This window comes from Onychomys torridus, chromosome 4 (assembly GCF_903995425.1).
Source record: "Onychomys torridus chromosome 4, mOncTor1.1, whole genome shotgun sequence".
NCBI lineage: Eukaryota > Metazoa > Chordata > Mammalia > Rodentia > Cricetidae > Onychomys > Onychomys torridus.
The window spans coordinates 47,160,838-47,176,529 of NC_050446.1; the positions used below are offsets into that span (position 1 = coordinate 47,160,838).

Below are 15,692 nucleotides of genomic sequence, written 5' to 3' on the forward strand. Positions count from 1 at the left end.
TGATTTCTAGCACCCAAATGATGGTTCACACCATCCATTACTCCAGTTTTAGGGGACCCGATGTCTTCTTCTGACCTCTAAGGACACCACCAGGCATGCATATGGTGTACATACATTCATGAAAACAAAATACTCATACATATGAAATAAAAAATAAATCCAAAGAAAACACTTAAACTTAAATCAGTATATAACCAGGAAAGCTATTTTTTGGGGGGGGGGGTTCTGAATTTCTCACATGCACCGTAAAGATGAAGTTGTATAGTCAGAAAACAGCAAGTTTGTTATCTGGGTATTTCCTTGTTTCCAATTCATCCATTCATTGCTGTTAGTGCATGTGTGGTGTGTTCCTGCCTGTGTTCGGTGTGGTGTGTGTGTGGAAGTCAGAGGACAGCTTTTATGAACCAGTACTCTCCCTTTGCCTCGGTGAGACAGGCACTCTTGTTTTTCTGTCATGCTACAAACTGCAAGCCAGGTGACCTAGAAGACTCCCGCCGACTCTCCTGTCTCCAGTTCCCATCTTGCCTCAGGATACTGTTCTCTACATTTCTTTCAGGTGGACAGGGGTAGGACAGGCTGGTTTCTTATTTCTTCTTGATTCCTTTACTCTACAAAATGACGAGCCTTTCTCTCTAAATAGATCATTGGTTCTCCTTTCACAAGCAATCAGCAATGTCTAAATGGGCGGGGAACTTGTCCACCCATTCTGCCTGTTCATCAAGGTCAACAGCTAAAGTCATAGTTGAATTCCAGGGGAGAAAGGAAAACTAACAGAACAACCAGCGACGGAATCCAATACCACACATTCTGCTCTCCTTGGGCTCCTACTGTCCCAGTTTGTGGCAACTTTAAATTCCCTCAACATATCAAACCTACCACTAATCCTTGCTGCAGACTTGGATGGTTATAGAAAGATAATGATAAGTACTTTTAACATATAAAAGACTACAGTGTGTTTTTACACAACCACGGACTTTAGCTCCTTGTGTTTTACTAGACACCGTGTTAGAAACTTCAGGGAGTAGAATTAAGGCCCTGCAACCATCAGAGCCGCAGAGGTCTGCCCCGAGTCAGCTTCCCCACACGTTGTTGTCAGCACAGCCCATGGATCTAGCCAGCAAGGAAGACTAAAGCTTTGGAGGAAGGAGCCAGAGACAGAATTAGTTGAGAAATCAAGTTTGAATCTGGTAGGTCTTTCCAAGTGAGGCTCTCCATTGGGATTGGGTAAGAATCAGCCAACAGCAGCCATGTGGGCGGAACCAGCAAGGGGAGGACTTGAAGTGGGGATTTATAGAACTCTCTCTCAACCTTTGCTGATACTTCCAGCGAAAGAACTGATAGAGCCCTCAAGAAGTCCGCTCCTACAGTGAGCATTCACCATTCACTCAGGCGAGAGGCTCCCTCAGAGAAAGCTGGCACCAGAGTCGGGACCAGCACAGCTTTTGTAAGGTAGACCAGAAGGTGTGCTTTTCAGTCAGGATGAGCGGCCTGTGGGCTGCCAGTGAGGTGCAATAAGCTCAGACAGCCCAGAGGGGCAGCAGAGGGCACTCAAGTCTGTGGAATTACTGAAAACAGCCACCTTGCATTGGGGGGAGGGCGGGGGACAGGAAGGAGCAATAATTAAGAGGTAACTAAAGGTGAAAATGACCACCCTTTGAAATGCCACCTCTGTTTTCAGGCCACCGTCTCTTTCCCTTTAAGTTGGAAGCAGGAAAATGAGGTAGGGACCCTGGAGACTAGTTGTAGGTTCCTGAATAGGATCTCAGTTCCATTACCGCCGGTACTCAAGGCTCTCTCCCCACCCAGGACACACATTGGTAATCACAGTTTCCCAAAAGCACAGGAAGAGACTGTGGGCCAGGAGGGGTGCTCAGCCATGAAGAAACTGTCCTGGGTGAACCGTCACGAATCCTTAACATTTGAAAGACGTGTGAACACTATTTACATATAAATGGAAGGTTCTTATAGGTTGTGTTCCTTGAAGGTGTGTGTGGCAGGGCACATGGCTGGGATCTATTGTTTATTTGCACTGTAAATCCTTTGAAATGTGTTAAAATGCTTCCCACTCATTATAAAGCTCCTGCCACCCCCGGATTACGACTTTGATGTCACCAATCCCGCTTCAAAGGGTTCTTTGCAGGCTATTAATCACAGTTTAGCCTCTGAAGATATCAGCAGAGAAAACATTTTGACATCTCTGTGCTAGACTTGCTCAAACTTTGAAATCTTGAGCGTCTTGCATATGCACACATGGCAGCCTTGCCTTTCATTGACAAGTTTTCATTCTGTTACACAATCAAATGACTCTGTAAGTAAAAATGCAGACAAATGTTTTCACACTGGGGGGGGGGGGGAGGGTGGAGAGTAAATAGGAAAGGGAGGAGAGAGCCTCGAGAGGCTCCTCAGCCCTCAAAGTTAAGTCACAGGGATGAGCATGGCCAGGAGCTAGCTGGACCATGTCTGCTGGCACCTGCTTTTCACTGACTGATGTTCACAGAGGGCAATGGAGAGATCACCTTCCACACTTTGCTTTAAGACCTACAGGAGTTGTTCATAGTGAATGACAATAATGAGCCCAATGGTCACTTGTCCAAGTGCTTGGGAACAGAAGCCTTTTAGGTGTTGGATTTTTTAATTTTCAGATTTTAATTTGAGAGAGTATTAACATCTGCATAATGGGCTGCCTTGGGGATGGGAACCTAATCTAAACACAAGATTTAGGTTCCACATATATATATAAAATATGTACCTGAAGGCAATTTATACCATATGCATATATGTGTATATTATTATTATTATTATTATTATTATTATTATTATTTTATCTGGAGCTAAGGACCAAACCCAGGGCCTTGTGCTTGCTAGGCAAGCACTCTACCACTGAGCTAAATCCCCAACCCCTATGTGCATATTATTAATATATAGACACATATAAATAAGTGATGCATACTATACCTGTGTGTATGTGTGTGTATATAGGAGCTGTACTACCAGTCCATATTTTATACAATATACACAATATTTGGTTTTTTTTGAGACAATGTTTCTCTGTATAGCCCTGGCTGTACTGGAACCTGCTCTATAGACCAGGCTAGACTTGAACTCACAGAGATCCTCCTGTCTCTGCTTCATGAATGCTGGGATTAAAGGTGCACACTACTACACCTGACTATAATTTTATATGTATGTGGTTGGGGATCCACCAGGGCCTGAAGAGCCAACAGTTAGCATATACAAGGCCCTGGACTCAGTCTCTAATGGTCAAGGCAATAATAATAGTCTAGTTCTGTGCATGGAACAAAGTTCAAGGTGGAGTGGGGTGGTTCCACTCAGAGCATCCTGTCAGTGCTCAAAAGTGTTGCCTCTTGGAGCATCTGGAGATTGGGTTTTCACATTTAGGGATGCTCAGCTTGTGCCATTAGATCACATTGATTGTCAAGACCAAAAGCGGTGAAACTTTCCTGTGGAAATTTTATAGTCTTTAATCTTATATTTAAGTCCTCAATATTCAACCACTCAATTTTTGGTTTTATGGTGTGTGTGTGTGTGTGTGTGTGTGTGTGTGTGTGTGTGTGACATGTATGTATGTGAGTGAAGGCACAGGAATGCCATGGCATGCTTTTGGAGGTCAGAGGACAACTTGTGGGAGTCAGTTCTCTCCTTCCACCAATGTGGGACCCAGAGACTGCATTCAGGTTGCCTCTGGGTAAACGCCTTTACCCACTGAACTATCTTGCCAGCTCAAAAGTTTTCATTTTTTAAAAAATTATTAAGATACCAATCAGAAAACTCAGAAAAATACAAGGATATAAAAGGAGAAATTATTCATAACTCAATTCCTTAACTTTTCCTTCAATGTAAGTGTTTCGTTTTGTCTTTTTTGCTCAGGTAATTTGGCCCAAACAAGAGCTAGAATCACAGCATCTTCAAGGTCTTTGCCTCCACATTTCAGTGCTGGGAGAGCCAAGGTGAGCAGCAGATTTGTACCACTGAGGGGTTAGGCGTGGATGTTGTCTTGGAGCTAATGCTGGAGTGAGCACACTGTTTCTCTCCATCTGCGGCTGACCACACAGTCTGCAAAAGAGACGGGCTGTGTTTAGGAGCCAAGTGGATTTTTGAAAATGTAGAAAATTTGAATTGTGGGCTCATTACAATCCTGACAGTCAGAAAAAAATACCTAACATGGAGAAAAATGACATATAAATGAAACCTTTCTAGGAAGAGATAAACCATCGCCACCTTGGAGAAGGTGAGACCAGATAGAATCAGAGGGGAGAAAAAGAACCAAACCCACTCCTTCCCTCTAAAAGTGAGTTATATTTATGATCCCATGTTAGGAGGGCTCATCAATATCCAAGCATAAAATAATATCTACCTCCTCAAGGACCACCTGATTGATGTCTACTGTGTGTGTAGATAGTTCTCCCACTCATCTGTGGATTGCTTTTCTGTGGCTTTACCCACCAGTGTGGTCAATCATGATTCAAAAATGTGAAGTGGAAAATTCCACAAATAAACAATTTATGAGTTTTCAATGTGGTGTCAACTTAAGACAGTATGAACTCTCATACTATCTCTCTTGGTTCTAATAAGACATGAGTCATCCTTTGGTGTGGTGAATCCATGTTGTATACACTATCTACCCTTTTAATCTCCAGTGGGTCACCTGTGATAGCACAGTACTTTTTTCTTTTTTAACCTAATGTTGGCTCTCAAACATAGGAATAGTGATGCTGGCAATTTTGATATGCCGAAAAGAAGCTTCCTTAAACCTTTAGTACAGTATCATTTTAGAATTGTTGATTTTATTATTGACTGTGGTTGTACATCTCTTACTGTGCCTAATTTGTAAGGTACACTTTGTCATACAAATGTATGCATAGGAAAAGGCAGCGTATCTGTAGGTTTTGATCAAGTCCACAGTTTCAGACATGTCTTTGGATATATCCCCCAAGAATAAGAAAAAACTGTGTCCTAACCATAAAACCAATTATCTTGAAGGTGTTGGTGTGATAAGGAGTTCATATCTCTGAATTTTCTTACTTTTTATTTATATAACATATTAACTTACTTAAGAAATAACTAATTTGGTCACATAAAATACTATTAAATATTACTCCAGAACTGATGCAAATGTACTTATTTATACTTACTTTCTTGAGAATAAAAAATTTACTTGCACACAGTAGGACTCCAAAGATTTTATCTAACAATAATTTTTATGCCCATATTGCTATTATGACCCACTTGAATCCCCCAATTTTCATCTTGTTTCTTTGTGGTAACAAATCACGACTGTTTGCCATGGGTTATATGGGCCCTTGGGAGAGAAGTAAGAGTTTAAGTACTCCTAAGAATTTCTTGATCTGACATGAGAATGTTGTTTGTATTAAATGTAGTTGATTCTTGTTATTTGTAAAAATTATGATCGGTAAAGTCTCTGCAATCAGCAATGCTGAACCATTGCCCCTAGAGGGTAATACAGGGTTAGGTTCCAGCAAGGCTCTGGTCAGAGCCAACCAGTAAATACCTAACCCTCAATTTATGTGTTTTTGTTTGAAGACACCTGAGTTATGCATGCACGCACACACATACCTTCCTTATAGCTAATTCTGCTCAGTGTTCTTTATAAAAACCATATTTCACTCACAGCACCTGTGGTTTTAAACTCACAGACAGTGCCGCAGTAATTCTCGCCTGAGGGAAGCATGCTAGTGCTCACCTTCTGTATGAGGCTCTTCATTCTCTGTGCTTAGAAACACAATGCAGCACTTCTGCATCACAGGCGGGGCCCCCAAACCTGAAAATTCACCAACAAAGCACATAGAAATGCAAAACCAGAGGCATATAAATAGACCCTGAGAGCAGACTCTGGTCTGTGGTAGGAGAGCTGAGCCAGAAGGGCAGGCTGGGACCCTTTGATTCTAACTTTCCACTGCTATGTACATTCTGTGAATGATCAGGAAGGCATTGGTGATGGACATTGGGGCTACAAATAAATTTTAGAAGGTAGGCAAATCAAAAGATATAGAATCTCTATATTATGATGGTGGTCTCTAGTGTGGGCTTTTTTTTTTTTTTTTTTAATTATTGGCTTCCACAAAATTCTAAATGAGATCATAACAACAAAAAGATTCCCTTTTGTGCCGAGTTCCTTTCTTTCTTACACCTGATTTCTGAATTTGGAACCCTGCTAGGAGCTGTGCCCCTGCCCTCCACACCTGGAACCCAGCATGATGTGGTTTCCCTTCCTGTTCCATGTAGTGCTGTCCAGGCCTGCCCACCTGAGAAGTGTGCGGTGTACATTTAAAACATATACATGATGAGAACACAGGACCAGAGGTTTACTTTATTCTTTGGAAGGAGAGGAGCTGAAAATTCTGATTAAGTCATTCAAAAATATGAAGACAACAGTGTTACACACACACACACACACACACACACACACACACACACACACACACAAGCATGGGGGTATATACATCTATAATCCCAGTACTAGAAGCACAGATTCAGGGCCAGATTACATTCAAGACAATGCTGTGTTAGTTAGACAACCTCAACAAACAAAGCAAAACAAAACAGCAGCATTTGGGTACTGACTATCTAAGAGGACATGACGGAAGTAGCTCTCCATGAAGCAGACTTTGTAGGATAAAAGTCCATATGTTTAAGGGATTGCTTAGAGTCCATACGTTTATGGTAAAGTAAATTCAGTTAGCGGATGAGGCAGATCTGTGTGATTATGCCATACTTTCAGACTTCTGCTGTGTAGGTTATATCAAAGCACATAGATGGCAGTGTACTATCTGTTCATCACCCATTGCAAAGTTCCTGGTTTAGAGCCTCATTTTAAAAGACACACTTGGGTCATGGGCAAGGAAGACCCGAAGGCACAAGGAAACTGTAGGACCAGCCAGGCAGAGATACTCAGAGGACAAAACTTAGCAAGCCTTGCTAATTCAGATCCTTCTTGGGTGTTAGCCCTTCCTTGTCGTCTAAGGTAAGACACCTGCATGCCTTGAGGGGAGTAGGGAGGTCAGAGAGGGAGCTGCCTAGGCTTTATGGACTGCTTCAGAGCAGACTGCTTCTGCTGTTTACACAGACATGGCGTGGGGTGGGGGTTCATCTTGTACCTGGGCTGCACCACAGAGCCTTCTGAGAAGGGCAGTGCTGTGGGGCCCTTCTTAAGAGCTGGGCATATGTGTCACTTAATAGCAGTAAAAATTCTTGACAAAGGGCCTTTTCAGGAAGATGAGTAGAGACACTTCTAAAGTTTTAGGATGCAGATGGTGGGCACTTACCCAGACCAGGAGAAAATTCATCAGCTTCTCCTTTGGTTTATGGGATTGTGTAGAGTCCATATGTTTATGGTAGAGTAAATTCAGCTGACGGATGAGGCAGATCTGTGTGATTATGCCATACTTTCAGACTTCTGTTGTGTAGGTTATATCAAACCACATAGATGGCAGTGTACAGTGATAAGTAAGGCTTAGAAACCAGAATGGGTTTCAGACCTAGACACTGTATACACTGGCTACAAGGCTGTGGGACACTTACTAAAAATCTGTGAGTCTTAACTTTTCATATGCAGAATGGAATAATAACTGTTCTTGCATCTGAGTATCATTTTGAGAATTCCATGACAGTGTGGGCAGAGGGATTCCATGGACAATCCACTCAGTCAGTATTTGCTTTGAGTTTTGACAGCCTTCTAAGATTCTGTGCATGGAGTCTGTATATGAAAGACTGATCAACTGTGGGAGACTGGAGTCTGAGACCCAAGGTGTTAAGTTATTCATGAGAACCCAGAAGGTTAATTAGCACTGTGTTCAAGGAACCAGGCAGGACGGTCATACCAGCAGAAAGTGAGCTTGCTCAGCTCCTGCTGACTTACATTGCTGAAGTTCTTAGAATGGAAATGACCCCAACAGTGAGCCATTTCCTTGGTAAAATACAGCACTAAGCATGTAGGTGAACTGTAGACTGGTGCTAGCGTTTCCAGGATGTGGGTAACGAAGAACAGGCTCTCACTCTGCAATTATGTGGAAATACAGATGTTGAGTGGTCACACAGGGGTTTCTACTCACTTGGGACCCCCTCCTGCCCACAGCAACCTTAAAGCTTCTGAGTATGAATTGGTGCTTTATTCTGTATTTTTCCATTTTATTGTAGTTGACTGATTTTAGTGAGCTTCAAAACAGCAAGTATTATTCCTTTTAAACAGCGTCACACTAGCTGGTAGGGAGATCCCACTAGTCAGGAGGCTGAGGTGGGAAGATGGGATTGTGTAAGCCCATGAGTTCAAGCAGTTACCAGAATGCCTAAGCATAAAGCTTAGTGCTAGGTCCAAAAAGTTACTCATGCCAAGAGAAAAGACATTTTAATTAGGTAGATAGATAAGTATCTAGCCAGATTATAGAGTCACAGATGATAGGTAGATAGATAGGTGGTAGATAGATATATGATAGATAATAGGTAATAGATGATAGATAATAAGAAAATGATAAGTAGGTAGATAGCCAAATAAATAATAAATAGGTAGATGATAGATTAATAGGTAATGATGATAGGTAGATAGATAGGTGATCAATAGATAATAGGTAGACAGATGATAGGTAGATAGATAGATAAACTGTGCCTTTCCTATAGTAGTAGAAAAGATACATTTCATAGAAAAGACAGAAGTCAGGAAATACACATACGAAAATGAAGCTGTGCGTCCCAGTTACTTGAACTGGGAGATGAGTCTTTCTTCTGGTAATACTGGGGGCTCTTGAGATAGGTAATGTTCAGTCCTAGTCCAGTGCTTTCTGCAGGGATCCTAATTCCTAGGCATGGTTACAGGAACAGTCTGGGCAACCCAGTGATACCTCCATCTCAAACAAATTGGTAGAAATTGTGTCTCAGTTATCAAGGTCACTAAACAGTTCAATTCCCCAAATGCCAAGGGATCGCTAGTGTTCTGGGGCAGAGGGACCAGCCAATCTATCGGCACCTGCTAATAGAGAAACAGAGGGACTGCCGGCTGCCCTGAACATTGGGGGGCAGCTCAGTAGCTAAGCTGAATAAAAGTGTGAGGGGGGGGGGTATTGGAGGAAAAGTGAGAAGAAAGCAAGAGGTGTTTCTTTAATGAGAATTTTTAAGTCAGTGGAAACGGTGGCGAAATTCCCGGACGTTGTGTAGAGGAGGTGAGGTGAGAGGGAAAAGAAAGAGAAAAGGTTGAAGAAAATTCCCCAAATTTACCATCCAGCTAGAGGCTGACCCTAGCTAGGGTCTTCTCTTCAGACCTGATTAGCGCTCCCCAACTCTTACCAGGCCTGAGCTCTATCCTTCACTGAGAATGAAATCTGCAATGGACACCCTTCTGGTTTCTCTCTCTCTGCAGGTGGGGTGGGGCGGGGACGCTGACCCAGTTCTTTTCCCTTATTTCTCACCTGTATGAGAGCAGCCTTCCTTCACAACACACTTTCCCTTTCCTCTTTTCTTCCTGAAAAAAAAAGAAAGATTCCACTGGGCAGGCAGGAACGTCATGGAGCAGCCCTGTGTGTGAACCGCTAACACCCAAGTGCAGCCCGTGAAAGGGGGCGCTGCATAGCCTGATGCTTCCACACCCTGCTCACATCCTGCCGGCTGCACAGGAGGCTCCTTCAGACTTTTCATTGTCTTAAGACGATGGCTCCCTAGGTAGCACAGGCTAGCCTCAAACTCACTGTCCTCCTGCATCAGGATCCCGAGTGTTCTGTTTATGAATGCATTGCTATGCCCAGCTACCTCAAGTTTTTGATGACTTAGAGCCACACTTTCTCCTCTACTTAAACCTGCATTCTTTAATTCAGCTGGTGTATTTCCCTCCATTCTTTTGGAATATATCCCTCCAGTTGGGCACCATTATCCCCTTGCCCCCCTCAACACCCATTTTTTCAATTCCTGTGAATAAGACTACAGATGTCCTCACCCCATGGGGAGGGTGGACCTGGACAGCAGCAGTGCACTGTGCAGAAACACATACTGATAACAGTGTCTTCACCCCCTTGCCACTTGTTTTGATCAGATGGGAGGCTCTGTCAGACTGAAATGCCAGTCAGGCCCTTCCTTCCCCAGCCAAAGCAGGCTTTCGTTCTTGGCCTATGATGAGGAAACACGGGCTGCTTGCAATCTCCTGCTATAATCATTTTTATCTGATGTTCCTTCCAATCAGCCCAGGTAGTTGCAGAGATGATTGACAGCAGGTTATACCACTGGAAGCTTTCTGATTGGGTGCTTCCACTCCTGCTTAGAGGGAGCATATGGGAACTGTGGAGCGTAGGAGCATGCTGGGCATCAGGGTCTGATGCTAGCCTAATTCTCTGTGGTACAACTGGGCTTGGGGTCTGTTGTGGGTTGAATATGGAATGTCTTTCACAGGCTCATGAGTTGGGTCCCCAGCTGGGGGCATTTTGGGAGGTGATGGGACCTTCAGGAAGGGATTCTAGCAGGAGGGAATGGGTTGCCAGGGGGTAGGCCTTGAATGGGAAAGACTAGCCTGGTTGCAGCCTGCTTCCTGATCCTGGAGATGAGAGCAGGCCCCTCATACTTCCACTGTCAAGGGACTCCCTACCACCATGCCTCCCCTACGAGGGACTCTATCCCCTCAAGCCAGAAGTCAGAATAAATCTTTCCATGCAAAAGTTGCTGCTTTTGAGTGTTTTATCACAGCAACTAAAACACAACTATACAGGATCCATATCTTTACGGTTGCACAGCCTCACAGGCCTTGGCCCAGTTTCCTTAAATGTTCCACATCTCTCTTTCTCCCCTGCCCCCTCCTCCCTTTTTAAAAATGTCTTCCAGAATTCTCCTCACAGTGTACACAGTTGTGTCCTGACTAGTTCACTCCCTGAGGTTACTGGCTAAACAGCCCCTCAGGTTTTGAAAACTGAGTGGACTGTCCATATCCTCAAACCATTTCCCTTTTCTTCTGCCCCCAGGTAGACACCCTGGAGATGATTCATCATCCAGAAGAAACCACCAACATGAAGAGACAAACCATGGCTTCTTATTTCCGGGTACAAAGGCTGCTGCTTCTCTGCTCTGCCTGCTTCCAGAAAGGACTAGCCCAGTCTTCCCATGTGTCTTATTCAATGTTCTATTGCTATTGTGAACAACTCTTGTAAAGGAAAACATGTAATTGAGTGGCTTACAGTTTCAGAGGTTTAATCCATTATCATCAAGGTGGGAAGCATGATGACACACAGGCAGACATGGTGCTGGAGAAATAGCTGGGAGTTCTAAATCTGGATTGGCAGGCAGCAGGAAGACACTGGGCCTGGCTTGATCATTTAAAACACAAATCCCACTCCCAGGGATGTACTTCCTCCAACAAGGCCACACCTCCTAATCCCTGTCAAGTAGTGCCACTGCCTAATGACAAAGCATTCAAATGGCCTATGGGGCCATTCCTATTTGAACCACCATACCATGTGAGGTCCAGACATGACAGTCCATGAAACCAAAGCACAAATGCCAGATAAGAGAGGTGTCTACATAAACGAGTTCCAGGCAAGCCAGACCACCACAGTGAGACCTTCTTTCAAAAAATAGGGAGAAAAAGTTATGAGGAAGGAAAAGGCTTCAGAGAGAGAACATCGTGTACACAGCCTATTTCATTGACTGTTCTGTGAGTCTTCAGGCTGTTTCTTGGCTTTAAAGCTACAAGAAATACTTTCCCACCAAACAACACTAGTTAATAAAATGTAGAAGGTACTTTATCAAGTTCGGACATGGAGAAAAGCATTAGCTTTGTCTTTATAAATTTGATCTATTGCAAGATGCATTTACCTGAGCCCTGTCGTTCCCTTATTTTATTATTATTTTTTGTTGTTTTGTTTTGTTTTTTGGTTTTTTGTTTTTGTTTTTGTTTTTTTGAGACAATATTTCTCTGTGTAGCTTTGGAGCCTGTCCTGGATCTCACTCTGTAGCCCAAGCTGGCCTCAAACTCACAGAGATCCGCCTGGCTCTGCCTCCTGAGTGCTGGGGTTAAAGGTGTGCGCCACCACCACCCCCAGGTTAATGTGTAGCCCAGGCTGGCTCAAACTTGTGATCCTCCTGCCTCTGCCTTTTCAGCAAATCCTACTGGTGTGTACCACCACAACCAGCTGTTGTTCTCATTTTTGCCACCCCAATTTCTGACATTCTATCTAGGGAAATGGCCCCTTTGTGTAAGAACAATACCTGTAGAAGTATTTTGATAAGTGCCCACTTTATATTAAAGATAAGATACCTGGACCCTTCCACCAATTTACACAAATCATCATGAAACAGTGCTGGAGAACCCTTAGAGATCACATACACTGGGGGAAATGGTCCAGTAGCCTCATGGCAGAGATGCTGTTGCCATAGAATAGTAGGTAGGAACTGATCTTGAGGACAGAAGAATGAGATGGTAAGACAGTGAGGCATTCCATGGGATGGTTGGGATAGGGGAGCTGGGTCATGAGCAGGACAAGGCAAGCTGAAGAACAGGACTTGGGATTCAGCACTGTAGATGAAGGAAGATTCCTTAGGTGGTGTTTCCGAGGCAGAGTAGACTGGGCTACCGTGTGAACTGTGTCGGCCTCAGGCCCTGCCATCCACGACCCCATGAATGCTGTAACTTCTGCGACAGCACCTCCCACAAGCAACTTTCAGTGTCTGCTTAACACCTCTGCTGGGGTATTTGTGATTGCCCTTTCATCCTTATCTTCTGCACCTGTCCTTTTTGTCAGCCATGTTCTTGTCCTGCTAGTACCCGTGTGTGTGTGTGTGTGTGTGTGTGTGTGTGTGTGTGTGTGTGTGTGTTGTATGTGTGTATATTGTATATGCATGTGTGTGTGTGTGTGTGTGTGTGTGTGTGTGTTGTATATGTGTGTGTGTGCATGTGTTTCCCCATGAGATCTGGAAGCTCTTTGACTGTGATGTCATCCTCATGGTTCTCAGTGTCTATCAGAAGACAAGTCTCTAGCTTACAGATTTCAGAAATAGGACCACACCAAACAGTTTTGTATCTTCAAAATACCAGTCCCCAAATGCCAAAGCAGAAAAATGGCATACGTTGGTCAGCTGGGGAAGACCACTTCTGTCAGTAAATGGGGTGACTTGGGGTTGCAGTTGCTTTGAGAGTTCCAACCATGGACAGCCCTCAGGGACTCACCCCTGGTTGTTCATGTTCTCTTTTTCTCTGCAAGGTATGTAATAGTTGATCTTCATCATAATCCTTTCCTCTGATGATCTCCCCCCCCTCCCCCCCACCCCCCACCCCCACCCCCACCTCCTCCTTTTTTTTTCCCTCTCTCCCTCCCCCTCCTCCTCCTCCCTCATCTCCTCCAATGTTATCAGCAGGTTTTTTGGTTGTTCTCGGGTGAATAAAACAGGTGGGATTTCCCCACGCCGGATATTTTTAGAGTATTGTGTATCACTATTTTGGATAGTTGAGGGCATTCTGGGCCAACCTAGAACATGTTCTTAAAGGGGTTTCCGTCGTATAGAGATACTGCTTTGGCACCAGATGTAGACGGAGCGATTGCAACCTTCAGGCAGCTGTAGAGACAGCTCACATTGCAATCCCGTTGTTAATTTCATGTTCTTTCTTAACAATCCATGAATGCTTCACAAATCTCCCGCTATTCTGAAGGCCACAGCAGGCCCTAGTGAGTGCAGCTTCATTTCTCATGTCCTGTTCGTTTTCTCCCTGCCAGTATTCTCTGATGGATCTGCTCTCCAAAATGGTGGTGGGACAGCCCCACTTCGTGCGTTGCATTAAGCCCAACGATGAACGCAAGGCCCTGTGGTTCTCCCGAGACAGAGTTCTGGCCCAGCTTCGCTCCACAGGGATTCTGGAGACAGTCAGCATCCGCCGGCAGGGCTTCTCCCACCGAATCCTCTTTGAAGACTTCGTGAAAAGGTCAGACAGTGTCCTGGGGTACCTGGGGTATATATTCTGTGTCTTAGCTTTACCCTGTCTGCCTCTGTCCCCCTGGCAGACAGGTCCTTCTCCCAAAACCCCTCCCAGAACTTCCCTCTAAATGTGTAACTGTTATTAATGCCAGCTGTCATTTTCTTGTTTAAATGTTGTGCTTTTATTGTGCTCCAACTCTACTGCAGAAAACTCAAGAATAGTCAGGCCAACTTCTGATCACATTTTTAAAAAATGTTCATAAATATTTTATATTAAACTCTTAGGTCTCAAATCCTCTGTAGTAACAGAAGAACCCTTTGGAGTAGGGCTGATATTCTGGAGGACTTGGCTGTGCCCCAGCACCCTCTCCATTCCCAGGATCTGGTGCATCATACTATGACAATGGTAATCAGTACTCTGCCAGCACCTAAGATGCTGTAAGAATCGAGGGCATTTGAGGCACTCTCCTTAAAGGCATGGTCTGTTCATCTGCAGAACAATCCAGTTAGCGAGCCTTATTCTTTTCTCTTTGTTTGGTTTTTCCAGACAAGGTTTCTCTGTGTAGTGCAAGCCTTATTCTTTTCTCTTTCAAGGTGAAGAACTTAGGACGCACAAATAATGTGACTTTCCCAAGATCCCATTTATTGTAAATGGGATCCAAGACCCCAGGTTATAATTAGAAGAGCCAGGATGTGAATACCAGCAGGCAGGCCTCACCCTCCACTTCTTAATCCCCCCAATTGGATGCCTTTGGTCTGTGTTTATTATGAACCAGAATTCACAAGGTGGGGAGGCAGTTTCCAAACCCGGAAGCTGCCTTAGCTAAGGAAGCTAGCTTGCTTTCCTGTCCACAGCTGGTTCAAGTCCACCTTGGGTGCCACATGGTCACAGGCAGGCCTTCCACTGGAGAAATAACCTCAACACTGCAAAAACAAAACCTTCCTTTGAGAAAGAAGTCTATCAGAGGATGCCCAGAGTGTAGTAAGAAACGCGTATAAAATCTGCCTCATTGGTATTGTCCTTTTACTCCTGTTCTGAAGTATGTGTGTGTGTGTGTGTGTGTGTGTGTGTGTGTGTGTATGTGTGTGTGTGTGTGTGTGTGTGTATATGTGTGTGTGTGTATATATATGTGTGTGTGTATATGTGTGTGTGTATATGTGTGTGTGTATATATATGTGTGTGTATATATATATGTGTGTGTATATATATATATTCTGATGTATATGTATATATTCTGATATGTATGTGTATATATACACATATGGGAGTAAAAAATATATATATTAAAAATGACTTTGAATATATACATGGTAGGTTGATTCATCAAATCTTCCAAACTCTGCTAAGTTCCATGGAAAAGTAAAAGGGGAAAAATTCTTGCAATAAGGTCTTCTAAATTTAAAATAAGAATGAAAAAAAAAATTTAAATGTATCTTTAAGCCTTTTTTTTTTTTAAAAATACAACCTTACATTTGGAGCTGTACAAGAGGGGAGCAAAGATAATTTTAGCTTATGACTGTAACTATTTCTAGGCACAGAAACGTTGAATACATAAAAACATTTAAGAAAACGGGTCACATGCTAAACAGACTGGCGCCTCTTCGTTCATCATCAGAAAATCATTAGGCAGATACAAGCGAGAGTTTCAAAGTCCGGGGAATCTGAGGCTATCAAAGATTTCTGAGCCAGCAAGCTAATTGGTGTTTTGAACCTTTTGAACAACTGAACAAGGAAATGGATGAGCTTGCAGTTTCCCCTTGATGTGACTGGGTGGATG

The 15,692-nt window shown here is 43.6% G+C and overlaps 1 protein-coding gene across 1 annotated transcript in view; it reads left to right on the forward strand.

The window, feature by feature from the left end:
- Myo3b (myosin IIIB) overlaps window positions 1-15,692 on the forward strand; it is a 336,688-nt gene that overhangs the window by 182,545 nt on the left and 138,451 nt on the right. The window contains exons 22-24 of the mRNA XM_036185605.1: window positions 3,889-3,968; window positions 10,971-11,048; window positions 13,716-13,921. Of these exons, the coding sequence (XP_036041498.1) occupies window positions 3,889-3,968; window positions 10,971-11,048; window positions 13,716-13,921 (364 nt within the window). The remainder of the gene's footprint in view (window positions 1-3,888; window positions 3,969-10,970; window positions 11,049-13,715; window positions 13,922-15,692) is intronic.